Source organism: Lampris incognitus, chromosome 11, assembly GCF_029633865.1.
Source record: "Lampris incognitus isolate fLamInc1 chromosome 11, fLamInc1.hap2, whole genome shotgun sequence".
NCBI lineage: Eukaryota > Metazoa > Chordata > Actinopteri > Lampriformes > Lampridae > Lampris > Lampris incognitus.
Genome location: NC_079221.1, coordinates 4,942,063 through 4,969,754, shown reverse-complemented (window position 1 = coordinate 4,969,754; position 27,692 = coordinate 4,942,063). Strand labels below are relative to the sequence as shown.

Below are 27,692 nucleotides of genomic sequence, written 5' to 3'. Positions count from 1 at the left end.
CTGTATGTATGTATGTATGTAGTATGTATGTATATAATCGAGTGAGTCAAGTAAATGCTTTATGAGTCAGTACAAGCCTGTTTCATGCTATAAGCTATATATATATATATATATATATATATATATATATATATATATATATATATATAATCCAGTGAGTCAAGTAAATTCTTTATGAGTCAGTACAAGCCTGTTTCATGCTATAAGCAATCATCAGCATCATATATATATATGTATATGTATATGTTGTATATGTGTATATATGTGAGGAAGTCACGGAAGTTGGCCGGGAATGGGAATGGGAATGGGAATGGGGGGAAAACGCATCCATCGCCCTCGCGATAGAACGAAGTTTGCACACGATGCCGCGTGACGTCCGATGCCACTTGAAGACGTATGGTGAACCCAGGAGCCGGGACGCCGTGCCGAGGTGCGCGGGGCTTTGTGCCCAAAAAAGGATAAGCTGCGTATTCCGAATGGACGCGGGGCAGCAGCGGCGGTAGAAATCGTCGTAAAGCGGTCGGTCGGCTCGTCCCCCCCCCCCGTGTGCCCCCCCCCCCGTCGGCGGGAGAAGGAGTCGGCGCGCCGCCGCAGCACCTCCGCGCAGGAAAGTACCTTGATGAGTGTCCAAAGTGGTGGAAGTTTGGAGGGGACGCCATCTTTGGTCCCAGCTCTCCGCGTCCCCGACGCGGACCGTCTCCCCAGCGGCGCGGCGCGGCGGCGGTGAAGGCTCCGGAAGGTACCGTGGAAGTGTGGGCGAGACGCGTGGCCCCGGTTCTGTTGGCCGCGGCGGCGGCGGCGTCGTCGTGTGTTGTGGGGGGTGGGGGGGGTGACGGAGAGGGGCTCTCCTATAAAACAAAAACGGCGGGGCTGTCGGAGCCGAGGCTGGGCGGCGAGTAGCGGCAGCTAGCTTAACGTTCGCCGCGGCTCCCAAGTCCGAGAAGCCCGCTCGGCTAGCCGGAGACGAGGCACGACCCGGCCCGACCCGACCCGGCCGTCGGTCGGTGCTCAGGCCGACGCCGTAAACCCGCCAAACGCCTCGGAAGAGGAGAAATAGCGCGGTAGTGGCGCGGGGTAGCGCTCGCAGGCTGGTGCCGCGGAGGGGGTTGCGGGAGAGCCGTGACCCGGGTTTGATGCTCGCTGGGAAGGTAATTCCGCCGCTAAGCTAACCCCGCCGGGGCTCCGGGTCGCCGCCGCCGGTGCTGCTGCTGGTGCCCTGTCGGCCGGTATGTGATGACCATTTTGTTTCGCCCGCTTCCCCCAAGTGCTGAGGCGTTTCGGGGGGACCGCGGCGGAGCCTTCACGCTTATCTTGCGTGTACTTGGTGCCGCTGCTGCCCCGCTGGCTTTTTGTTACCGCTGCCTTGTTTTGACACGTCAGGGTAAACCGGGCAACTTGTGTTACCTCGGCAAAAGCAAGGTCGCTCACCAGGGAGCTGGACGAGCACACGTTTTTGTTTTTTCCCCCATACACCTCCCCCATATACCCCCCCCCCCCCAATACCCCCACACTGTCAGCTTAGGGCTGTTGCAGCATGCATGGGCACCCGCAGACGTGCAACAGTCAAAAGTGATGTTGCCTGTGAAATCAGCTAGCTAGCTAACTCCTCTGCCCATGCAACGGTGCTATACTTGAACACTAAATGCTCTAGCTGGGGCTCTGGTGTGATGGTTCACTTCCTCTCAGCTTTGATGGGGGGGTGGGTGGGGGGGGGGACCTTCAGTGGCTTACTTAGCATTCTGATTTTTCCTTGTTGCACCGGCCTGCTCTAAATCTGTGTGGGCTGCATTCCATTCGCCACGCTGACACTTTAAACAACCCCGTTGGGCCAACATTGGCAACACCTCTTGGGATGTACATATATTTTTACACAGCTTAATAACCCGCTTCTGAGCAAAATCTGCTGGCTCATGCTAGAGGGATTTTAATGACTTTCCAAGTGTCTTGCCATAAACAGGTGGTCAGCCCGCTGAACGGCGTGGGGGTTAAAATGACATCCACAAGCGAGAGTTGTAAGGGTTCAACTTCTTGCTTCTGCAGGGGCTTGGATGTGCATAGTGGCTGTGGATGCGTTGAAGAGCTCTTTGAAACTAAAGGAATTCATCCCTCCTTGCCAGTGAAAGCAATAATGGTTGCAGCCTATACTTACAATGGATTAACTAAATGGCACACTGTAAGCGTCCCGTCTGGATGAAAGGCTAGATTGAAGACACACTGACGTATTCGTGGCTCCATCTTTGCAACACAAACATCAACAAGCACTAGCAAGTGTGTCGAGCAGCCTCTGTTGACAAAATGGCTTCAGTGGTGACCCTAGACGTTAACTGGGACTGACTTGGTCAGCTGCGTTAAGTGCATGAGTCTAGAATGTCTTGTCTTGTCTAGTTGGTAAAAGCGCATCAAAAAGGAGCGCAAAGAATTCCCAGACATTCATCAGTAAAACTAATTCCAAGTTTAACTCTTCGGAGACGAAGCGATGTTACACCTTGAAATTTGTCTTGTCTTGTTCTTCATTTGGATGATGGGGAACTAGTTTGACACTTTTCAGTTTACTGCCCCGTTCATAGGTTGATACAGTTTGCATGACAGTCGAGTATTAATGTAACCTGTGGTACTTAATGCTGAAATGTTATACACTCACTAACCGTGAGCAAAAGTGCAACTGTATTGCTTGCAAACTAACCCTAGTTTGTTTTACTAGATGTTTCAGAAAGGAAAATCAAACTGTCGCCATCTGGTTGGTTTGCGTTTTCCTCTGTGGTGGTGGTGAATTTACATTTGAAGTCGACTATAGGATGGCAATTGATTATTTTCCTGCTATTGAATGATCTGTGACTGGTAGTTATATCCAAGTGCCTGAAAATTATGGCTTATACCATTTGGAATAAATGCGGCTGGATCCCAGGTCCTACACGAGTGAGTCTGGAGTGCACTATCCAAATATTTATTAATATTCATCAAAGGAGTGATGTGAATATATTGTGTAATTATTGTCTAAATCCGAGTCATGACTTAAAGGCTGATTCTATGTTGACACATAGTTGTTGCCATTAGGCTATCAGGATGACATTTAATTTATTTCCGATCAGATAAGGCGTCAACATGACCTACATTTCCTGTGGCAGTGTCATGACAGACTTGAGTTCTTCATCACCTTGTCTTGGTGATGTGAGAGGCCTTATTTTTATTTGTTGTATGGAATTCAGTTGCTACAAAGAGTGAATTTGCCATCACCAGCATCTGCCCCAGTGAATGTTAGCAATGGCACTTTGGAGCACCCCTGGAGAGGGATTAGAGAACATGTCACCAGCAGAGTGAAATATAATGCTTGCATTATGTCTTTAAATTCTGAACTTAATCTTAGAGTTCATTGAGGCAAACACAACGACCTGTTTTGGTTTTTAAAAAAATCCACAGCATCTAGATTTATTTTTTTTTTACATTTTTCCCCCTCAATTGTACCTGGCCAATTACCCCACTCGTTCCCGGTTGCTGCTCCACCCCCTCTGCCGATCCGGGGAGGGCTGCAGACTACCACATGCCTCCTCCCATACATGTGGAGTCGCCAGCCGCTTCTTTTCACCTGACAGTGAGGAGTTTCACCAGGGGGACGTAGCACGTGGGAGGATCACGCTGTTCCCCCTCCCCCCTGAACAGGCTCCCCAACCGACCAGAGGAGGCGCTAGTGCAACAACCAGGACACATACCCACATCCGGCTTCCCTCCTGCGGACACGGCCAATCGTGTCTGTACAGACGCCCAGCCAAGCCGGAGGTCACACGGGGATTCGAACCGAAGATCCCTGTGTTGGTGGGCAACGGAATAGACCGCTACGCTACCCGGATGCCCAGCATCTAGATTTTTGTCAAAATCGAGAGTTGTCATTGCTGGTTATCGCAGTGTATTAATGTTGGCCAGTGATCTGCTTGACTGTTTGCTGTTAGATGGAGTGCTGGGTACCGGCTTGTGCTTTGTGTTCCAGCTGAGTTGGTGCTAATTGCCTACAATGCTGCAGACATGCACCATGCAGCCCCCTTCGCGTGGAACTAAATGTTTGACAACTTGCTGTGCGCTCTCAGTCGTTGCCCTTACAGTAAAAGCGTTTCACATCTGATTTTCTCAACTGCATTGTTGAACTGGGAGTGAATCGGTGATATTCTCCGTCTTATGCCTTTTGCTTCAACTTTTCAGACATGATCAGGCTACATGAGCAACACATCAAAACATGTCTTCGCACCGGCTTCTTTGACTTATTCCACCCATCCATCCATCCATTATCCAAACCGCTTATCCCAGTCGGGGTCACGGGGATGCTGGAGCCTATCCCAGCAGTCATTGGGCTGCAGGCGGCCCAATGACACCCTGGATAGGCCGCCAGGCCATCGCAGGGTCACATACTAGATCAAGGTTGCAAAATGTTAGTTTTGATTTGTAAGAGGACCAGTGTGAGGGGGTGATTTAGTGATTATTTTATTTAAAAGACAACCTCCCCAAGAATAACTCCTTAAGTCTCTGACTTTTTCTTGTTGTGAAATACAGTACGTACAAATATTTTGAATCGGGCATAGTAAACAGAGTAAAGCTTGCTATGGGAGTCCTGCTGCATCATACCTGTTACATGACATTTCTCAAGTTACTAAATGTTGCACTGAAATAGGCCTATCTACTGGCCCCTGTCATGCGAGGCACATTACAGCAGCCTACGTTTTTTTCACTCTTGTGTCTTACACACTGCTTGTGCATTACAGAATGAGTGGCTTTTTACGCAGCTTTTGCCATTCTCCTATTTTTTCCCCAGCTTTGTTGTTGGTATGTTGATATTTTAGCCGTTTGAATATCTGGACGATGCAGCTCTGAACCTAAACCATCCTATCAACGTTAAGATAAGCTACAGCAGTTTTGTGTAACTGAAGGTCAGGCCGATCAAGGAAATGTTCGGAAATTCTGTTCTGGGGCTGAATCGTATATGCGTTTTGAAATGGTTTGCACGCTCTAGTTTCTATTGTACATACAAATATATTTGGATATATCAACAAGGAGTTTGACATTATGCAAGCAATGTTTGCATTTCAACGTACTAGACTACAGGATGTGTTTCTCAGGCAAGTCGGGTGGTTTTTGAAATGGAGGAATTAATATGTGGCTCGTAGTTTGGGTTCAGACCATTTTGGACTGTCACACTTTGATTTGCAGTTGTCCATCTCAGGTAGAAAATGTTCATTTTGCTTTGTGTGTCATTATCTGTAGACTCGGTGTCGACTCCCCGGAGGTCCGCTGCGTTTATGTCACCTCTGTCTCAGGGACGAGCTAAAGTCACATTAATCTTGAGAGTATGAAATGATGCAACCGCCTGCCGTTCCCTTACTCGGGGGTGTATTTTGTCTCTTGCTTTTCTCATTCACCTGCGCTGAAAGATCAGCTGCAGCGGTGGATGGATGAGCAGCAGTGACATGAAATGGACGACTGACTGGCTGTTGACTGTGTCAATTTGCACAGAATCGGCAGACATGCGCACACACGTGCAAGTTGTGCGTTGTTTGAATGATGCGTGGTTTGCCAAATAAGCCTTTTCAAACCAACAGTCTTCAGTTGTAATTTTCTACTTTGACAGTGTTAAACATTTTTTCATTTTGTTTCAACCACTTTAATGGATTCCATGAGCCCCTGCACTGACTGAGCTGGTGCCAAGACTCCCTGGCTCTTTGCAGATTCAAAATGGTGCTCCGGTGAGAGCAGAGGTTGTCTGTCAGTGAGCACAGAGAGAGCAGACCTCCCTCTATGCTGACTGTGACACCGGAGCCCGCGGAGCTCTCTTACCTGCTCCGCAGGTAGAAATGTCAGAATTACCCAGCATGGCTCTCATGGTCGCTCACAGAGACGGGATGTGTCGGTTGTGTTTCAATGTAGACTTTACTTCTTTCACATAGGTTTGACGCCACAGTCGGTTAGTTGAATAGTTTTCCAAGTGTTTTTCCACTTCAACTGCCTTGTTGTGTTTTGTTTTTATTTGGGGAGCAGCAGGGGGGTTGTTGTTTTCAAATTATACCACTTGTCTGAAATATCCAAGATAACACTCTTCCTATTAGGTGCCAACTACAAGTGCAGTGAAATAATACTCAGTTCTAGTTATCCAAATAAGCCTGTTTTATTAGTTGCACTACATCCAAACGGATGGTGGTAATGGGAGTAAACAGAGCTACCCCCCACCCCCCCAAAAAAGATCTATTGTATCAGATGGGGATCTGCTCCAATGAATGTAGAATAAATCCTCTTTCTATTGTGCCCAGGTTGACCAGACTGTATTTCAGGCTTCGCCATGCCCTCCTTGCCTTTTTTTTTTGTTTTTGTTTTTAATGAAATCGAACACACAAACACCAATAGGAGAGTAACTTAACAGAGCGAAATAAATTAGACATGCACTGTTTGGCAGTCTATACCACTGAATGGGTTCACCAAGGCTTCATTTAGGCCAGTCTTTGATGACTGGTGACTCGCATAGTAAATCGTTGCTAATCTCCCCTCAGGCATCATGGAGGAGCTGCACAGCCTGGACCCCCGGAGACAGGAGCTGCTGGAGGCTCGCTTCATGGGCGGAGTCGGCGGCAGTACTGGGGGCAGCACCGGCAGTGCCAGCGGGGGAACTAAAGTGAGGGAACATGTAAACGGATACCGATGCAAAACCTTTACACAGCTCAACATGTTGAAGGATTATCTATAGTGTCTGATTAAAATTTTTTTTTTTACTGTCGCTATTAGGGGTGGCGGAAAAATCGATTCTATCCCCCTACCGATTCAAAATCAATTCACACATTCCAAAAATCGATTCATATTCAAGCTCAATTTTTTTTTCCTGACCTGAGAACAAGGGGTGTTAGAAAACAGATACGCCTCAGTATCACGATATTGTGTTTTGTGATACCGTGTTTAGTATCGCGATACGTTTTGTGATACTGTATTGGTTCTCAAAAACACTTATTGATTTTTAATTAATGGTTTACATGCAAAGATTCGTGGCAGGCTGGTTCATTTTATGTTGTGTGTAAACTGTCGACTGTTAGATAGCAGTGTTGTAATCTATCTCCAGCCATTTGACTCTTCCACCCCAACAGTGTAAACTGAGACAGGAAGTCGTGTGAACACAGGCCTATGAAATCGCAATATATCACCTTACTTACAGTATCGCAGTCTGTTGAACTGTAACCCCTGTGTCATGATGCATATTGTTATCGCCAAATTCTTGCTAACACACCGCACTACCGAGAACTGTAGTTTAGCTCGCTAAATCCTACAGGTGGTGCTGTGTAGCCAGACCAGTTTCCACCCGGATAGACCTGCTTGGCGTGAGTAAGAAGTGCAGTAGCGAGTGGAGTGTCCGTAAGCAACGGAGGAGGAAAACATTCAATCATACGTTAACACTAGAACGACCAAGCCGGTCATTTTGACCGTTTTGGCTTTTCAAAGTTCAATAAGTTTGTGAAGAAGAAAAAAGATACAGACCTGCCGCTCACTGAATGGTCCTGAAATTGCAGATATTTGCATTAAAACGAATTTTAGCTCAATTGCACAAAAGTTATTATAAGCTCTACCTAAAACGACCATGAGCGGTCAAAATGACCGTCTCGTAATTTGCGTGTGATGGCGCGCGTCGTGTCAGTATTTATGACGTGTGTTGGTCGCGTCATTTCCTTCGTGAAGTTCATTGCGCTGTCCTAGAAACACACTAGCATCCTCCAGTGCAGCGAAATAGTCTAAACTTGATTTTTGATTATGTCCAACACGTCTGGTTACAGACGCCGTTACAGACGCGCCATGACTACCACCGAGGCGTTGCGGTATCGACAGGCGTTGGACAGCGGCCATTTTAAATTGTTTGAAAAATAATATTAAAGTTGTTAAAATGTTAATTTTGGCGTCAGTTAGTTTCATAACAGACACACTAACATATGCGATGCATTAATATCTCAACTGGTTATTTATCTTGACAGAGTTTAAAACCGCCGGTCATTTTGACCGCCCACGGTCGTTTTCGGTAGGAGTGCAATCCCGGTCATTCTGGTGTTAACGGTCGTTATTTGTTAATGTATTTGAAGTTGCTGAGAAATGATGTTCAAAAAAGCTGCCACCAGTTTTCTTTGCAAAAGTTTTTATTTTTATATTAAGAAATTGTACCTTTGTCTCAGGGCTGCCTTGCTTTGTTACCGAGGACTGCAGAAGACTGCCCGTAACATGTTCCACGTTACTGCGGTCAGCTTAACTGACATTTGTTTCATATTACTGAGTTGGCTAAACTGGGAAGCGCAAGAAAATAAATTTCCCTCAAGGTTTACGTTTGATTCAGTGTGATGATATTTTTTTTTTAAACCGTCTACTGCAGTCATACGGGCTAACTAACTCAAGACAGCAGTCTAGAATCAAATCTGTGCATGTGTTGAATCCATTATGAATTGAGAATCGATTTTGAATTGAACTGTGACCCCAAGAATCGAAATCGAATTGTGAGATTCCCAAAGATTCATACGCCTAGTAGCTATTCTCTATGAAAGGGGTTTTTTTAACACTATTTTTCTATTATTTTTTTTCTTTCAGGGCTTGATAAACAATGAATGTTCAAATCACAGTTTTGGAAGCCTGGGGTCCTCAAGCGATAAGGAGTCAGAGGTACAGTTAGACGTGACTGTATGAGGCAATAATTGTAAATAAACCTTTGACATTACTGGCTGGCAGTACATTGGATATAGGGCCTGTAGTTAATTTGTTGATTGAGTTGGGGGCAGCAAAACCAGCAGATCTCACACTGAAATTGAATTAAGTCCTGCTCTCTTCTTTTGAGAACATCTGGTTTTGTTTTTTGTTTTTTTTACCTTAAGTAGACAGTGACAGTGAAGAGGCAGACGGGAAATTGGAAGGGGGGGGGGTATGATATGAAAGAAAAGTCACTGCCTGGAATCGAACTGGCGACGGTTGCGGCCATGTGGTATGCGCTGTAACCATTCGGCTACTGAGGTGTCGGACATCTTGTTTGTTTGTTTTTTTTTACAAATCATTTTCATATCGGGCATCTAGACTGTCTTTGTGCAAATGCACACTGATTAGGAGCATCATTGCCCGGGCCCGCTACACTTGGGCTGAGCCTCGATGGATGCCCCAATGCTAGCAAGGCCGTTTGGCAGCAGTGCCCCGGGCCTAATACATGCTAGTGTTAGTATTCTTGGTGAAAGGGCTGAAAGGCTTCTGTGAGGTTGACCCTTTTAGGCCTGATTCTTCTCCTCGTGAAGTGTGATGCTGCAGCAGCAGTAGCAACATCCTGATGGTGGGGGTCGGGTTATTGTATTTTTCATGCTTTGGCACACCCCCTCCACCCCCCCAGGCTGCTGTAATAAGTCACTGACAGTGGCTGTCTTGAAAAGGGAGTAGGAGGGAGGAAAAGGAGGCTGGCAGAGAAAAGCATCTCGGGCCTCCCCTGCCGCCAAGCTGCTGAATGTGCACAGATGTCCTCCTCACAGATGCCCCCATACGTCACACACTCCTTAACGATGCCCACCAGTGACAAACCCCATCAGACCAGCACCCGCTGGCAGATTTCTCGACCGCACCTCTGACCTGACTGTAGCCCATGCCATGGTGCTTGCACTAGACGTTCAGGTTTAAGCCAGAGCCTTTAATAGTATATTTTCATTACACTTGAGAATGAACTATTAAGACTTTATTTCCTAGTGAGCATACAGCTTTAGACCCTTAGTAATTACTGCTGTTTTAAAATAGCGCCAATGTTTTGTTTTTTGTTTTTTTTTTTGGATTTTTTTTTCCCCCTTTTCTCTGAATTGTACTTGGCCAATTACCCCACTCTTCCAAGCCGTCCCGGTCACTGCTCCACCCCCTCTGCCGATTCAGGGAGGGCTGCAGACTACCACGTGCCTCCTCCGATACATGTGGAGTCGCCAGCTGCTGCTTTTCACCTGATAGTGAGGAGTTTCGCCAGGGGGACGTAGCACGTGGGAAGATCACGCTATTCTCCCCAGTTCCCCCTCCCGCCTGAACAGACGCCCTGACTGACCAGAGGAGGCGCTAGTGCAGCGACCAAGACACGTACCCACATCCGGCCTCCCACCCGCAGACACGGCCAATTGTGTCTGTAGGGACGCCCGACCAAGCCAGAGGTAACACGGGGATTCGAACCGGAGATCCCGTGTTGGTAGGCAACAGAATAGGCTGCCATGCGACTCGGACGCCCCTCTTATGGTTTTGGAGACTGAATTGGTTGGTTTGTTGTTTCATGTTTGCTCCGTCTTCACTGTTATGACATAAAAGTTGTTCCCTCTTTTTAGGGGTCCGATATTAAGAGGGGGAACTCTCCTGCTTATTCGGTAGGTATTCAACCAAGTTTTAAGATTGCTGTATTGCGCCTTGTGTATATAAAAATTAAAAAATACACCGCAATTGTCGGTAAACAACATTTTCCCTTTCAGACCCCAGAGAAGAAACAGTCAGAATCATCCAGAGGCCGAAAGAGGAAGCCTGAGAACCAGTCAGAGAGCAGCCAAGGTGCGCCCCTTTGTCAAGCGGTTTATGATTTGTCTATTATTGTAAGTCAACTGAAATATTTTCATAAATGACTATGTCTTCTCTCTAACAGGAAAAACAATCATGAGAGGACCCAAAATTAGTGATTATTTTGATGTAAGTTACTCTTTTGATATCAAATATACGTTGAAAGAAGGGCTCCAGACTACAACCGATTGGTCACATTTTATGACACCCCCCCCCCCCCCCAAAGTAGCACCGGTGTGACTGCACAATTAATGGACGCTTAGACTTTTTTTTTTTTTGTCTGGTTGAAACTGTTCTGGTCTGATTGTGCCTTACGAATGTCTACAATAAATCTATACACTCATAGGCAGCGGGTGAGGCTGAGCATGGGGAAGACTAATATTTGACCAAGTATCATACTAGCTTTAACGAACACGGAGGACAACGTTATCTTTATAACAGCAATTCTATGCACTAACCACAAACAATAACGCACAGCTAATAATGCAACATGGTTAAAGTAGGCCGACTACTCAAGTTACATGCATAGGCATATCAGAAAATGGGCTAGCGATCTCTGGTTCGAATTCTCGTGTTACCTCCGGCTTGGTTGGGCGTTTCTACAGACACAATTGGTCGTGTCTGTGGGAGGGAAGCCGAATGTGGGTATGTGTCCTGGTCGCTGCACTAGGCCGCCCAAATCAGATTTCAAACTTTCTTTTGTGTCACTCACAACGGGACACACAATGACGACGTCAAATCCAGAGTGACAGAAGTGCATCAGAGCGGCAGCCTTATTTTCTTCTCCCACCTGCATTCCGCGAAGACCCACCCCTGCTGTGCCTCTGATTGGCTAGTACTTGTTGCCTCTGTTGGCTGGGTTGGTTAAGGTTTAGGGTGGTGTTAGGGTTAGCCGATCAGAGGCAACAAGTACTTGGGGCGGGTCTTCCCGGAATGCGGGTGAGAAAAAATAACGCTGGGTGGCATCCATGCTGCTACTGGCCAGAGCAGTTTGGAGGACAACACAGAGAACAACCATTCGTGGACAGAAGCTGAAATAGATTGTCTGCTGGCACTTTGAGGGGTTTACCAGTGCGTCGGCGTTTGTAAAACACGTCACCAGCGTACGTAGTTACTCACACCTACATAGTTACCAAATCAACCCAAATAGGTTGGTGATATCTGGACACGCACATCCGATCTGATCACTTGCAAATGACAGTGTGGACAGTCTGTCTTAAAGATCTGATTTGAGAAACAAATCCGATTTGCCTGCAGTCTAAATTAGGCCATAGATGGTGGCGCAGCTCACAATGCCCCCACTACACCAGGGGCACGGAGATTGGCTGGCACTTTTATTGAATTCATATCAAATAAAATTTGAAAACAGGCTAACAATCCTCCCACTATGCAAATTAAGACAACTATTCATCAGCACCCATGACATGGCTGAAGTTCATTGTCTTGGCACTGAGGGCCTCCTGTAAGATCAAAATGATATAGGATTTAGCCTATGATAAAAATTCTCAAACAAAACCCACATTCATAACCATATATTAATAGTTAGCTAGCAATAACTTTACCGACCTGATGTATGATGCAGTGCAGTGTTGGGCAGTCAATGCCGCTCTGTTGGAGGAGCCCTGTGAATCCAGTGTGTCTTCCTCCCATTGATGGTGCGCCATCGGTAACAACAGCTGAAAGCTCGTCAAAGCCCCCATGCTCAATTCCAACACTTTAACGGCGTTGAAAACATCCTTGTCCTTGGTAGTGTCATGCAAAAACACCAATTTCAGTAACTCCTCGTGCAGGTGAAATGCACTGTCAATGGTGCTTGTGTAAATGAGGAGCTGACTAACATCCATCACATCTGGACTCTCAGCACTAAGGAAGAAGTACTTGCAGTCATGCATGACTTGTTTTAGCTTTCCCTCGACATGATTTTGAATGTCAGAAATTCTTGGCATCAATGTACGACGGGACAGAGAGACCGTTTCAAAGTTCTTAGCCATGTTAGCATCTCCAAAAGCTTTAGCCATCTCTACTGCACGTAGCTTCACTGTTTCGCCATCTGACAAGCGCTTCTTTGCTTTAGCCTTTCCTTCGGCAGTCCGTCGAAAACGATGACGACTGTGATGCAGTTTAAGCTCGGCAAGCACGCCTGTGGGCCATTAGGCCCGCATTAGAGCGACAGTATCGTCCACATTTGGATGAATGTTGATCGAGCTCTCCTCACATCACGCCTTGCACAGTAGTTAAGACAGTTGGTGTCGTGCCCCCGCCGAACAGTCTCTCTGGACCTCAGAACCCATTCCTAAGCGGTACACCGTAGTGCAACGGGCTCAGTGGATAAAGAGGTTGCCCTGCAGTGACAGCTTACTTGTCAAGTGATGCCATCCATTGACCAACAGAGTGGTTCCTCTGCATGCCATCTGATGTTTGTGCCATTGGTCCGATAGGGCTCATGATCCTATTGGGCTCTTCTGCCGCAAACACCATCGAGCACCCTATTGCCAGCGCCTTCGAGGCTTTGAATTCGGAGTTACCCTCCCCTAGCTTTTGCCTAAAGAGGCAAATCTACAAAGGCAGTAGAAACGGATGTAGATGGTTCCATCTACTGTCATAATGGTAGCAGCAAAGGTTGACTTGGGTTTTTGCAAGCTCAAGGGAAACGACATGAGACGCCTTGAGAGAGGACTCCTGTGTAGACGGGGCTTTGGTAAAAAGGCTGTGCTGTCGGTGTATTTTTCCCTAGAGGTCAGCGATGATGGCGGCTCTGGCACCTCCGGTGTACATCCTATGTTTGTCTTGCGCGTTGAAATCCTTCGTGGCTGATTTTGTTTCCAGGCACACTAAACACATAGGTTCGAATTCCTTAAAAAAAAAATATTGTTTCCCATCTTGCCTGGAAGACACGATTCTCTAGGTCAAGTTTCCTTTTCTTGCCGCTCGTGTCTCTCCTCGTCGCGAGTTGCTGCGGAAGAGGCCTGCCGAGACCAAGATGAGACCTCGTGCTAGCAGTTGCTTGGCTACAGGCCTCTTGTGTTTGGAGGGAGCGCCCTCTATCAGTGGACAGTATTATTACAAGTGGGATCCGGTTCAGATGTGGTCAAATGGCCTGCTTGCTTCCAGCCCCTGTGTTTATTGATATTTGGAAATTGACCCGCGGGTCGTACTGAGTGAGGATGGGGGCCGCATTCTGATGTAAGGTCATTGTTACATACCATGTTGTACCAAAAGAAAAAAAAATGCAACTAAATCACGTGCTGGTGCAACTGAGAAAGTTGGTAGCACCAGTGCTACCAGTGGAAAAGTTAGTCTGGAGCCCTGATTGAAAGAAAGTGATGGCTGAATGTCTGTCATATATTTTCATATTTATATTCTGTCTAAAATAGTTGGACATAAAAGGGCTCTTGGGTGTATGGGTTGTTGCCGCATAGCAAGTGATGATATCACTTGCCCTCTCTTTACCTTTTAGTTCCAGGGAGGAAATGGGTCCAGTCCTGTGAGAGGTCTCCCCCCAGTGATGCGTTCACCACAGAACTCACATTCCCACTCCGCTCAGGGCTCCGCTGTAAGTTCTCCCCTCACAACTAACCCAATGAGCAGCTTTGCTTTGTCACTTGATTATTTCTTATGAGTTTTTTTTTCCTTTTTTATTGCAGATTAGACAAAATAGTTCATCTCCTACAAGTCTGTCTTTTGGGGACCATGTGATGCACCTAAAGCAATTAGCCATTAAATGTGTTCAGGTGAGGATGACAGCGGGCCTTCTGTTCACATCATTCTTACTTTATTCAGCTAGTTCAGGTTTGCTGAAGTTGTTTGTCCTCCACTCCAGACTGACCTTACAGCGCTGAAATTGGCTGCCCTTGAAAGTAATAAGAGTCTAGACCTTGAGAAGAAGGAGGGGAGAATAGACGATTTACTAAGGGTAAGTAGCAGGTGGAGGTTGGGCCTCAGCTACTTTGTTGCAGACGTGCCGATCTAGCTGATGATCCATTTCTACTATACAACCTACTTCCATCATTAAATGTTTATCTGTACTGGAGTAAAACAGACCTAGAGTTTGAGTTGCAGCTTATGCCTCCAAATCGAGGATAGTGTTAAGATCTTCATAATTGGTGAATTGGGAGTTTGACTATCTGAAATTGCTGATTCAAGTCTTTCCCCTCAATAGGCAAACTGTGACCTCAGGAGACAGATCGATGAACAACAGAAATTACTTGAAAAGTACAAGGAACGCTTGAATAAATGTATCACCATGAGCAAGAAGCTGCTCATAGAGAAGGTATATGCTTTTTTGGAAATTATTTTTATTGACAGTCAGCATGCAGTCGTGTGTTCCATATCGGTCCCTAATAAAGGTGCTGTTGTGTTCAGAGCAACCAGGAGAAGCAAGCATGTCGGGAGAAGAGCATGCAGGATAGACTACGCCTAGGCCATTTCACTACAGTGAGACACGGCGCCTCCTACACAGAGCAGTGGACAGATGGCTATGCCTTTCAAAACCTTGTCAAGTGAGTGCCCTATTTTGAGATTGTGTGAGTGTCTTCACTGAAGAGGAAAGAGTTCGCTACTGGTGTTTAAACAAAATGGATCTGAATCTTCTGAATTTTACCAAACAAGTATTTTGTTTGTTATGGATGGTGATCGATGGTAGGGCGTTCTGAGCTTTTGAAGTGTTTATTAGGGGTGCAGGCGGAGTCCTTTCATAGATTTCATTAAAGGTTTTCCCTTTAATTGAATGTACTTTTTACCTGGTTGTAACTACAATATTTATAGATATATGTGTATACCGTTATATTGTCTTCAAAAACATAGTTATGTGGAATTGGAATAAGAAGTCCCTGCATAGTCTTTCTTTTTTTTCTTGAGCCTTGGGGAGAGGGGGGATTTCTACATATGTTTTTTTTTTTATTTGGTTGTTCGTGTGTTCTATGTACCTGCTCCAAAAACTTTAAAATCGGAAAATAAAGTAAAAAAAAAAAAAAAAGGAGCAAAATAATAGAAAGCAACGCATGAAAGCGTCTTTATTTTGTCATTGTACGGTTACAGCGAGGTTTGTTCTCTGCATCTAACCCATCCTGTTGCATAGGAGCAGATCGATTATTTCATGCCATGCTAAAGAGCGTCTTTCCTCTGCAGACAGCAAGAGTGGATAAACCAACAGAGAGAGGAAATTGAGCGGCAGAGAAAACTGTTAGCCAAGAGGAAACCTCCATCCTCCAGCAACTCCCAAGCACTAAGCACAAACTCTGAGCCAAAGCAACGCAAAACGAAGGCTGTGAACGGGGCTGAAAGTGATCCCTTCCTGAAGCCCAGCCTACCTCAGCTGTGAGTTCAGACCCCATATAAACCATAGCTACGAAAGAACCCTCGGTCAAGTCAAACACAGGTTGAGATTTAAGGATTTCTTAGTTTGTATACTATTGTATGTATAATGACACTTTGAAATAAACCAAGAAACTAGTTGTTTGGAAATGGAGTGAAAGGAAACCCTGAAAGCCAGCATATCCGTCAGTCACAGGGTTGTTACGTAACTAAGTAAACTAAATGTAAGTATGCATGAAGATGCTGTTGACACAAGGAAATGTTTCACTAGACGTTTATACATTTCTTGTCTCTTTCAAAGGTTGACCCTTGCTGAGTACCATGAACAGGAAGAGATCTTTAAACTGCGACTCGGACATCTCAAGAAGGTTGGTTGAATGCCGAGCCTGGCATGTAAAGTCGGAAACTAGTTCAGCATGGGAAAGGCTGTCTGTTGTTGTGTCGAGTGGTTGATTCCCCCTCCCTGTGCACCGCTAGCCTAGGATCCAATCAAGCAAGAGCTTCTCTTTCATGTCCACACTAAGTGGACTGCACACTTTGGCAAAAAAGAGCTTTTTTTATCAGTCCCACAGAGATTTTTAGCAGTATGCAGTGCACATGCAGACACAGGAGATAAAATGCTTATTTCTTATTATTATTCTTATAAAAAAGAAATGACAACGGTCTCTCCGTAAACCGGAATATTGGCAGTTGCAGAAATCGGTCATATCAAATCACTTCAGCACATCCTGATCTTCCTTTTTCACGAGCTGACCCACTGTGCCTCTATAAATCTCTGTATGGATGGAGTTGGCTTGTAGTTTGTTGAAGTATTTGTTGTTTTCCCAGTGAATAACCATCAGAGGCAGTGCCTGACAGTCTACCAAGTCAACCGTTAATATTTAATACGTAACTAGTCAAGCGAGTAGAAGTGGATTTTGATGAGCTCCCTTCCCTTGTAAGTCAGTGCTCTGATATTCCCCTCGTGTGTCTGAGTATGTGCGCTTGAATCATTTATAGGAAGAAGCTGAGATCCAGGGAGAGCTGGAGCATCTGGAAAGAGTGCGCAACCTTCACATTCGGGAACTGAAGAGAATAAATAACGAAGACAGCTCACAGTGAGTTTGCATCAATCTCTGTAAAATTGGGGACTTCGCTGACATCAGGTCAGAATGTGCACGCTTGGCTATTATTGGCAGTCTTTTTTTGTAAAAAGTAGAATAAGATCTTGTCCAGCTGCCTGCTGGAATGTGGCTACGTTTGGACGGCCTGATATAAAGAACCCAATTCTGGGGTTTTCTTTTGGCTCACATGTGGCACAGGTTGGACATTTATTATGACCGTGTAACCAGGGAAAAAAGCACATTAAATTGGATATTTTCAGGTCTGATTTTGACGAGTTTCATATGTGGAAATAGATCGGACAGGAATCTGATATCTGCCTGTGGCACTCTCATGTAACCATTACGTCATTCAAAATGCGACACACTAAGATTCTTGTCACTTTTTTTGGGGGGGGGGGGGTTTCCTCCCTTTTTCTCCCCAATTGTATCAGGCCAATTGCTGCACTTTTCCGAGCCGTCCCGGTCGCTGCTCCACCCCCTCTGCCGATCTGGGGAGGGCTGCAGACTACCACATGCCTCCTCCCATACATGTGGAGTCGCGGCCGCCAGCTGCTTCTTTTCACCTGACAGTGAGGCATTTCGCCAGGGGGACGTAGTACGTGGGAGGATCACACTATTACCCCCAGTTCCCCCTCCCTCCTGAGCAGGCGCCCCGAACGACCAGAGGAGGCGCTAATGCAGCGACCAGGACACATACCCACATCCGGCTTCCCACCCACAGACACGGCCAATTGTGTCTGTAGGGACGTCCGACCAAGCCGGAGGTAACACGGGGATTCAAACTGGCGATCCCCGTGTAGGTAGACAACGGAATAAACTGCCACGCCACCCGGACGCCCTCTTGTCACATTTTTAATGATCTGGTGTCCATGTGCAGTTGTTTACATCCGCATCGGTGACCAAACTCTCACGTAGCCCCACACGTGGGTTGTTTCAAGTGCAAATCAAAGAGTTGTGGCGTAAGTGCAGGAATGTGAGTCACTTTTTAAAGTAGATGTAAACAGGCGTTTAAAAAAATGAGATATAAGCAAAAATTTGGAGCTGGACATGGAGACCTGCAGCGTAAATGTAACCTTTGTGGCAGATTGGTCTCTGAGGCCACTCGGAGCCAGCAGACCCCTTCTCATATTTGTCATGTGTCATGTCATGTGGACAACGGCTGTGTTTCAAGATCGATAATGGTTTACTAAGATGAACTTTCCAACTGAAGTCTTTGCCTGCTTTTTGTGGTTTTGTGTCCAAAGATTCAAAGATCACCCGACATTGAATGAGCGGTATCTGCTACTACACCTTCTGGGAAGAGGAGGGTTTAGTGAAGTTTACAAGGTAAGTAGCTGAATTTTGATATCACAGGTTTTTAAAAGAAAAAGGTAATGTAGCCATTTTTTTTGTTGTTGTTGTTGTGTATATTCTATAGGCTTTTGACTTGATTGAGCAACGTTATGCTGCTGTGAAGATCCACCAGCTCAACAAGAACTGGAGAGAGGAGAAAAAGGAGAACTATCACAAGTACGTTTGCCTGTAACATAAAATGTGTGACCTTGAGTGGTTAAGCACTGTGAACACTTATGAAACATTCACATTGCAGCTTTTGGTCTGGACCCAGGCTTGTCTGACTATAAAGTTCAGTGCGTTTGATTGGTGTGAAAGCTTTTTCTGAACCCGGATGTTCACTAAAAAACCATACTCCAGTCTGCTTGAAAATGGGGTTCTAGAGTCCGCTTCATGACATTTACAGTACGGTCCACGATTGATATGAAAGCAAGCCAGTCTAATTTTCAATATTTCTAATTTCTGAATTCTAATGTTTGCGCTGTTGTGAGTTCAGCTTTTCTGCCATGTTAGAGTTCACTGCAAGGGGGATGTGACAACTAACATATTGGAGCCAATGTGCTGAGCTTAAAGGTAGAATGAGTAGGATTTGTTAGTTGCTGTTCGTAAACACAACATTCAAAGTTGGTTCCTCCTCTCCAGCTCGACGACCATCTCAATCTCACCTCTCTTGCTTTGACTCCAAACCGTCCAACATAAGCTGTCCATCTAATGTACTCATTCCTAATCCTGTCTATCTTCATCACTCCCAACGAAAATCTTATCAATTAACTCTGCCACCTCCAGCTCCACCTTCTGTGTTTTCATCAGTGCCACTGTCTCCAAACCATATAACATAGCTGGTCTCACTACCATCTTGTAAACCTTCCCTTTAACTCTTGCTGGTACCTTTCTGTCACCAATCACTCCTGACACTCTTCTCCACCCACTCCACCCTGCCTGCACTCTCTTCTTCACCGCTCTTCTGCACTCCCTGTTACTTTGGACAGTTGACCCCAAGTATTTAAACTCATCCACCTTCGCCACCTACTGTTTGTGTCCTCACCATTCACACATATGTATTCCGTCTTGCTCCTACTGACTTTCATTCCTATTCTCTAATGCATACCTCAACCTCTCCAGGCTCTCCTCAACCTGCACCCTACTCTCACTACAGGCCATTATGTCATCTGCGAACATCAGTCCACAGAGGCTTCGGCGTGGTATTGTCCTTCAACCTGTCCACCATTGCAAACAAGAAAGGGTTCAGAGCAGATCCTTGATGTAATCCCACCTCTACCTTGAAATCCATCACTCCTACCGCACACCTCACTGCTGTCACACTGCCCTCATAAATATCCTACACAACTCTATCATACTTATATGTCACTCCCAACTTCCTCATACAATACCACACCTCCTCTCTCGGCACCCTGTCACATGCTTTCTCTAAATCCACAAAGACATGATGTAACTCCTTCTGACCTTCTCTATACTTCTCCATCAACATTCTCAAAGCAAACATTGCATCTGTGGTGCTCTTTCATGGCATGAAACCATACTGCTGCTTGCTGATCATCACCTCTCCTCTTAACCTAGCTTCTATTACTCTTTCCCATATCTTCATGCTGTGGCTGATCAACTTTATACCCCTGTAGTTGCTACAGTTCTGCACATCACCCTTGTTCTTGAAAATCGGTACCAGTATGCTTCTTCTCAACTCCTCAGGCATCCTCTCACTTTCCAGGTTTGTGTTAAACAATCTAGTTAGAAACCCCACTGCCATCTCTCCTAAACATCTCCATACCTCCACAGGTATGTCATCTGGACCAACTGCCTTTCCACTTTTCATCCTCTTATAGCTGCCCTCACTTCCTCCTTGCTAATCCACCGTACTTCCTGATTCACTATCCCTACATCATCCAACCTTCTCTCTCTCTGTCATTTTCTTCATTCATCAGCCCCTCAAAGTACTCCTTCCCCCTTCTCAACACACTCTCCTCACTTGTCAGCACATTTCCATCTCTATTCTTGATCACCCTGACCTGCTGCACATCCTTCCCAGCTCGGTCCCTCTGGCTAGCCAATCTGTACAAGTCATTTTCTCCATCCCTAGTGTCTAATCTCTCATACAACTCACCATATGTCTTTTCCTTTGCCTTTGCCACCTCTCTCTTCGCCTTACGCTGCATCTCCTTGTACTCCTGTCTACTTTCTTCATCTCTCTGACTATCCCACTTCTTCTTCACCAACTTTTCCTCCATATACTTTCCTGTACTTCCTCATTCCACCACCAAGTCTCCTTGTCTTCCTTCCTCTGTCCAGATGGCACACCAAGTACCTTCCTAGCTGTCTCCCTCACTATTTCTGCAGTGGTTGTCCAGCCATCTGGTAACTCTTTGCTACCACCCAGTGCCTGTCTTACCTCCTCCCTGAACGCCACACAACAGTCTTCCTTCTTCAACGTCCCAATTTGATCTTCGGCTCTGCCTTCACTCTCCTCCTGTTCTTGATCTCCAAAGTCATCCTACAGACCATAATCCGATGCTGCCTAGCTACGCTCTCCCCTGTCACCACCTTAAGTCTCCAATCCTTTTCAGATTTCACCTCCTGCATAAGATATAGTCCACCTGTGTTCACTTTCCTCAACTCTTATACGTCACCCTGTGTTCCTCCCTCTTCTTGAAATATGTATTCACCACAGCCATTTCCATCCTTTTAACAAAACCCACCACCATCTGTCCCTCCACATTTCTCTCCTTGACACCGTACCTACCCATCACCTCTGTTCTCTTCACCAACATGCCCATTGAAGTCCACTCCAATCACCACTCTCTCCTGCTTGGGTACACTCTCCACCGCTTCATCCAACTCACTCCAGAATTCTTCCTTCTCTTCCATCTCACACCCAACTAGCGGGACATATGCGCCGACAACATTCATACTCATCACTCTGTCCGACACCTCTAACACACTCTTGACATACTCTTCCTTCAGGATTACCCCTACCCCATTTCTCCTTCCATCTATACCATGGTAGAACAGTTTGAACCCACCTCCATACGCCTACCCTTCCTCCTCTCTCACTGTCTCTGGACATGCCTTCACCCAACAGTAGCATGGTTTCCACCGGCACCCTGCTAGCCAACAGTACCGCTGGTGGCCATTGGTAACCCGGGCCTCGACCGAGCTGGTATGGAAATCAGGTGTATGATCCGCATATTTGATTTGACGTAGGTTTTACACTGGATGCCCTTCCTGACGCTGTCCTCCCCAATTATCCGGGCTTGAGACCAGCACTAAGAATGCCCTGGCTTGTGCATCCCCAGTGGCTGAGTTGTCCAAACCCCGCATAACCAGCACGGCACAACTCAGTATGCACGCAGAAATCTCCTCAGGAAACACGACTGGCACGCAACTCGGCTGCAGTCGGTGCCATGTTTATTCAGGAAAACACAAAGTTGAATGTTAAAATGCCAGCAGCAGCTTTGTGTTGAATATTGAATTTGTGACAGTAAGAAAGTGAGGAACATCTGATGAAAATACAACATGTTTTCAAAGTCATTGTTAAAACTGTCATGGTGTTGTTAAATACCGACATCGGTACTCAGTATCAGCAAGTACCCAAGTATAAGTACTTGTACTTGGTCTGAGAAAAGTGGTATCGGTGCGTCCCTAGTTTAAGGGAAGGATTCAGACGGCTTCTGTCCATCGTGGACAAAATGGATTCGGTGTGTAGGACGCGGGTCTTTGTCGAGCATCTAACTGCCAAACGCACGATGCTCCTTTCACACAGTGTTTGTCATATTTCCTCAGAAGTTCTCTCCCTCATTGTGTGTGTGTGTGTGTGTGTCTCTCTGCCCGTCATCACATGGCCTCCTGTTGCTTCCTTAAATAAAACCCATGTTCTATGTGCTGCCCTCCCCTGGAGAAATGTGCAATGCACCTCTCAACCCTTACGGATCACAAGTGTGTGCTGAGTTTGGGTTTTATCAGAAAGATGGAGAACGAGACACACAACGTGACACAACGTGACACACAACGTGTGACACACAACGTGACAATATGCAGAATCTGCCCAGCGGCGGTGCAATTCTAGAGGTAGCGCCACTATTCTGGCAACCCGCTCTTAAGACACTCGATGGCGTCGCTGTGGGAGTAAATCATGGTGAGTGTGTCTGCTTCCCCGCTCTTTCCTCCAAGCCTCATTGCCTGGCGACGGTGGTAAACGGCTGATGTTGGTCGATGACGAAAGTGTTACGCAAACATGCCGTGGTTAGTAACGACAAAATCCAGGTTAACAGCAGACGGGCAGGGCACGGGGGGACAGTCCAGCGGGGTTTCAGACTCAAAACGTACCAAATGTGAAAGCAAACTTAAAAGGCCAGCACACACCGCCACAGAAACAGAGCAGTGACTCAAGCAGCTCGAGTCCAGCGCCGCCAGAAGCCCCCACCCCGCCAGACAGGAAACAGGAGTCGCTGTTGGCACCTTTTACTTTCCTTTAGTCACTCAATTACAAGAAAGTAGGAGTTTGTGGTATTGTCTGGGCCTGAGAGTAGAGCAGCGTACTGAGAACTGGCAGCTCGTCAAGTAAACGCATCTCACGGGATCGGCAGTTTGAATCCCCGTGTTACCTCCAGCTTAGTCGGGCGTCCCTACAGACACAAATGGCCGTGTCTGTGGGTGGGAAGCCGGATGTGGGTATGTGTCCTGGTCGCTGCACTAGCGCCTCCTTTGGTCGGTCGGGGTGCCTGTGGGGGGGGAAGGGGGAACTGGGGGGAATAGCGTGATCCTCCAGTGTGCTACGTCCCCCTGGTGAAACTCCTCACTGTCATGGGAAAAGAAGTGGCTGGCGACTCCACATGTATGGGAGGAGACGTGGTAGTCTGCAGCCCTCCCTGGATCAGCAGAGGGGGTGGAGCAGAGATCGGGACGGCTCAGAAGAGTGGGGTAATTGGCCGGGTAGTACAACTAGGGGGGAAAAGCTTCAAAAAAAAACAAAAAAAAGTAAACACATCTATGTAACAGCGGCGTGAGGGTTTCCTGCTGAACTGAATTGGAGCATCCTGGACTCTCAGCGGTTGGTGCCGGACTGGGGGGCATTGTTGGGGGCGATACTCAGCAGTTGGTGCCGGACTGGGGGGCATTGCTGGGGGTTAGACTCGGCAGTTGGTGCTGGACCGGGGGGCATTGCTGGGGGTTAGACTCGGCAGTTGGTGCTGGACCGGGGGGCATTGCTGGGGGTTAGACTCGGCAGTTGGTGCTGGACCGGGGGGCATTGCTGGGGGTTAGACTCAGCAGTTGGTGCTGGACCGGGGGGCATTGCTGGGGGTTAGACTCGGCAGTTGGTGCTGGACCGGGGGGCATTGCTGGGGGTTAGACTCGGCAGTTGGTGCCGGACCGGGGGGCATTGCTGGGGGTTAGACTCAGCAGTTGGTGCTGGTGTGTGGTGGCCTTGTTCTTGTGCTTTGTGTTTTCGTTAGTTAACACAAGCGTTGTATACAGCATCTGTGGTAGCATTACTGCACCTTTTGTCCACAGGCATGCGTGTCGAGAGTACAGAATACACAAGCAGTTGGACCACCCAAGAATCGTGAAGCTCTACGACTATTTCTCATTGGACACGGACACGTGAGTCACCGTAGCGTCCTTGTTCAGGCATTTGCAGTGCTGTCATTACAGCGGGAATGTTGCTGATTCTTATGTTGTTGTTTTTTTTATTACTCTGGATAGGTTTTGTACAGTTCTGGAGTACTGCCAAGGCAACGATTTGGACTTCTACCTGAAGCAGCACAAATTAATGTCCGAGAAGGAGGCTCGTTCCATCGTCATGCAGATTGTGAACGCACTGAGATACCTGAATGAAATCAAGCCCCCCATCATCCATTACGACCTCAAGCCAGGTAAACGCACCCCTCTTGACTGTTGTCAGGGGGTCCGGCTGTCCGTGTGTCATTACACTGCAGCGGAGGAGGTTTGTCTTAACAAGCAGGACTACACGAGTTCAGTAGCGGTCTTCAAGATACAACCCCGGCGATTTACATGCCAGCAGATGTCGTTTTGGATGCCCTGTTGTTGAGTATTCAAGAAAATGGTTAATCCACAAATATCCACATAGTTACTCATTTTAACGGTTTGTGTCGGGTGTGGCGTTCCCTGGAAAAGTCATGGCACAGTCCTCCCCTTATTAGCCAGAGGCTGGAGAGGACGGCAAGTAGTGACGAGTTTGAAGAGGTGACGTTTATGTGGTAAACAAGCTATGACACACTGAGCTTGTAGTAGACCTTTACCACCACATACTACATCAGTGGCCAAAAAAAACCACCTTCAGGATTGAAATGATGCATTCCTGCCTCGTGACGGCGAGGGTTTTGGTAGAGTTGAGCATCGTTTGGATTTTACCGATTCTGATTCTGTTTTTCGATTCTGGTTCTTATCGGTTCCGGTTCTTTGAGAGGCGGGATCAAAACGGGTCACATGCTTCTTTCACAGAAGAAAAATTTACTTAAAAAAAAAACTTCATACAAGCCGTTCTGTTTTAAGAACGAATGTCTCATCCTTATATTTACATTTACAACAGCTGTCTCCACACATGAAGATGAAGAAACAAAGACGGTCACACCCTGGTCCGGACTACCAGCTGTTAAACTCCTGAAATCAGAAACGGGTCTTGTGTAGAAAAATGAGCATATCCGCCTTCTCGGGCCGCACACGCCAGCGTTCAGCACAGAAGAAACCCGTTTCAGTATCTGCATACAGTTTATAGCAGCTCGCTCATGTAGGAGTTGTTTGCTGTCTCGCTGTTGTGAAGAAGACAAACGTTATTAATGTTCACCGACCCAACTGCGACGAGGCGCGGCTTGCTGTGTGCTCAGGGTTGCTGAAGAGGGCGCCGAGGCCGGAGATGGAGACCGGCGCAGCGTACACGGTACACTGGTTCGTCTGTACACCGTGCGGGCGAAGGTGCTCGGCCATATTTGTTGTGCATCCTCCCTTGCACGAAATAATGTCGCCGTAGGCGTCGCACTGTGCCGACCCTTCGTTTTTCCAGGCAAAATGAAGCCACACTTGCCGCCGCCGCTTGCTCTGGTCCATGATGGCGCACGTTTAACTTGCGGAGGCAGAAACTACGGTAGCCACGGAAACGGAAACTAACTTTAGCACGAGTGAAATGTATCGAGGAACCGATGGGCAGAATCGAAATTTGAATTTCTTAATGATTCCTTTGGAATCGGAATTTTGGAACCGGTTCCGATGCCCAACCTCGGTGATGACTGACTTGTGTTATTGTGATTTCAAGGTAACATCCTGTTGGTGGACGGCACGGCCTGCGGGGAGATTAAAATTACAGATTTTGGGTTGTCCAAAATCATGGATGATGACAATTATGGTGTAGATGGGATGGACCTAACATCACAGGGTGCAGGGACCTACTGGTAAGATGCCCAACATGTACTTACCGAACACTGGGCTCTTAGAGGAGCTAGTTCCCTCAGGACACAACCAATGTCTCTTTTTTTCTTCTTCTTTGGTCTGGCCAGGTATTTGCCCCCTGAGTGTTTCGTGGTTGGTAAAGAACCTCCAAAGATCTCTAACAAGGTGGACGTGTGGTCCGTGGGCGTCATCTTTTTCCAGTGTTTGTATGGAAGAAAGGTGAGGATGGCGTGTCCAGTTCTATCCCCCGCCACACACACTCTTTTCCCCTCAGTAATTTGTGTGTGATAAACAACCCGCTTGTTCTTTTTCAGCCTTTCGGCCACAACCAGTCACAACAGGACATCTTGCAGGAGAACACCATACTTAAAGCTACAGACGTTCAATTCCCTGTCAAGCCAGTTACCAGTAATGAAGCAAAGGTGTGTTGGATGCGGCTGTTCCAAAATGGCGGTCGTACTGTTCATGTTTGTGGTTGAACATTGTGTGAACTCTTGTGAGTTTTTGATCGCCACCGGTCCTCGGTGTCCTTTTTCTCATCCTCTCTAGGCCTTTATAAGGCGGTGTCTCGCATACAGAAAGGAGGACCGGTTCGACGTTCACCAGCTGGGAAGTGACGCATACCTGCTCCCCCACATGAGGAGGTCCAGCTCCTCTGGGAACCTGCAGATGAGCGCTGGTGGCTCAGGACTGCCTTCCTCAAGCATCATCTCATACTGACTGCCTTGCACTGTGCTGCAAAGACCGTCTGACCAGTGAGCCGCCGCCATCCCTACAGAGCTCCCCAGTGAACCAGGCATGGGGCGACACGCAGCTCTGTGTGGAAGGTGCAAGATACTGAGGACAAGGTGGCCGAGAATTCTTGACTTTGCCCCTCTTGACCATGTAGTGTTTACCAAGACTTGATCAACAGGACTTAATGAAAGGATTTTTTTTTTTTTTTTTTAAGAACATGGGTAAATGGATCTTGTGAAGGTCCGAAAGAGCACTGACACTGACAAAGTACCTTGAAGAAATTGTGACTGGACACTTGAGTTTGGTTTGCTGATGGATAAAGCCTTAAAGGGCCGAAGGGAGACCTGGCAGCCCGCTGTTTATAATTAACATGGTCCTGCCAGGGTGCAAATGATTCAGCTGCTAGGAGTTAATTTACTGTAAGGAGCAGACAGTCAGTTTATGTAGGTCTACATTGATTTCACTATCGATTTGGCCATTTTTTTTTTTTTCGTGTTAGGCTTTGAGTTAGCCATAAGAATGTATTGTTTAGCATACAAGTGGCATCTAGTGACATATAGGCCCAGGCAGCATACTAATGTTTAATGCACAGAATAACCAAATGTAGAAAATTACAGTGTACAAAATCCTATGCAGGAATATTACAAGCAGATGAGAGAAAATGTATATGATGTATAGGAGATTTTCCAATTTTTAATTGCAACAGTACCATTGTGTACAAAGTTAAAAATATGTCCCCTTGTAAAATTAGTTTCTTGGAGTGTTTTCATTTTGCTGCTTTTGATGTTGCTCTTACTTTTTCAAGGGCTGTATGATCCACTTTGGGTATAAATTGTACAGTTCTAAGAGTAAGAAATAATAAACGCCAGGAAATCAAATATTTTTCACCCCCCTGCATGATCTACTGCAACGAAACTGATCGCTCGCCCTGATCCTATTCATGTCATGTCTGGGCTTATAGTGACATCTGGTGGTGTAGGTTGGAATTGCAGTGAGAAAGTTGAATGGTGAGGATGCAAGTAGAGGTGACGAAGGCGTATGTTTAAATACTTGGGGTCAACTGTCCAAAGTAACGAGGAGTGCAGAAGAGAGGTGAAGAAGAGAGTGTAGGCAGGGTGGAGTGGGTGGAGAAGAGTGTCAGGAGTGATGTGTGACAGAAGGGAACCAGCAAGAGTTAAAGGGAAGGTTTACAAGATGGTAGTGAGACCAGCTATGTTATATGGTTTGGAGACAGTGGAACTGATG

General features: G+C 46.6%; 1 protein-coding gene across 1 annotated transcript; it reads left to right on the top strand.

Annotated features, from left to right (window-relative positions):
* The first annotated feature begins 531 nt into the window (after positions 1–531).
* On the top strand, positions 532–27,514 carry tlk1a (tousled-like kinase 1a). The gene is made up of 22 exons (XM_056289012.1): positions 532–739; positions 6,525–6,646; positions 8,587–8,658; positions 10,326–10,364; positions 10,467–10,542; positions 10,634–10,677; positions 14,006–14,101; positions 14,193–14,279; positions 14,369–14,461; positions 14,708–14,818; positions 14,911–15,047; positions 15,676–15,864; positions 16,163–16,229; positions 16,861–16,958; positions 18,209–18,290; positions 18,382–18,473; positions 23,820–23,909; positions 24,012–24,181; positions 25,579–25,714; positions 25,820–25,931; positions 26,027–26,134; positions 26,262–27,514. The coding sequence occupies exons 2-22, from the start codon at positions 6,530–6,532 to the stop codon at positions 26,430–26,432; spliced, it is 2,187 nt and encodes a 728-aa protein (XP_056144987.1). The 5' UTR covers positions 532–739; positions 6,525–6,529; the 3' UTR covers positions 26,433–27,514.
* The last annotated feature ends 178 nt before the right edge of the window (positions 27,515–27,692 follow it).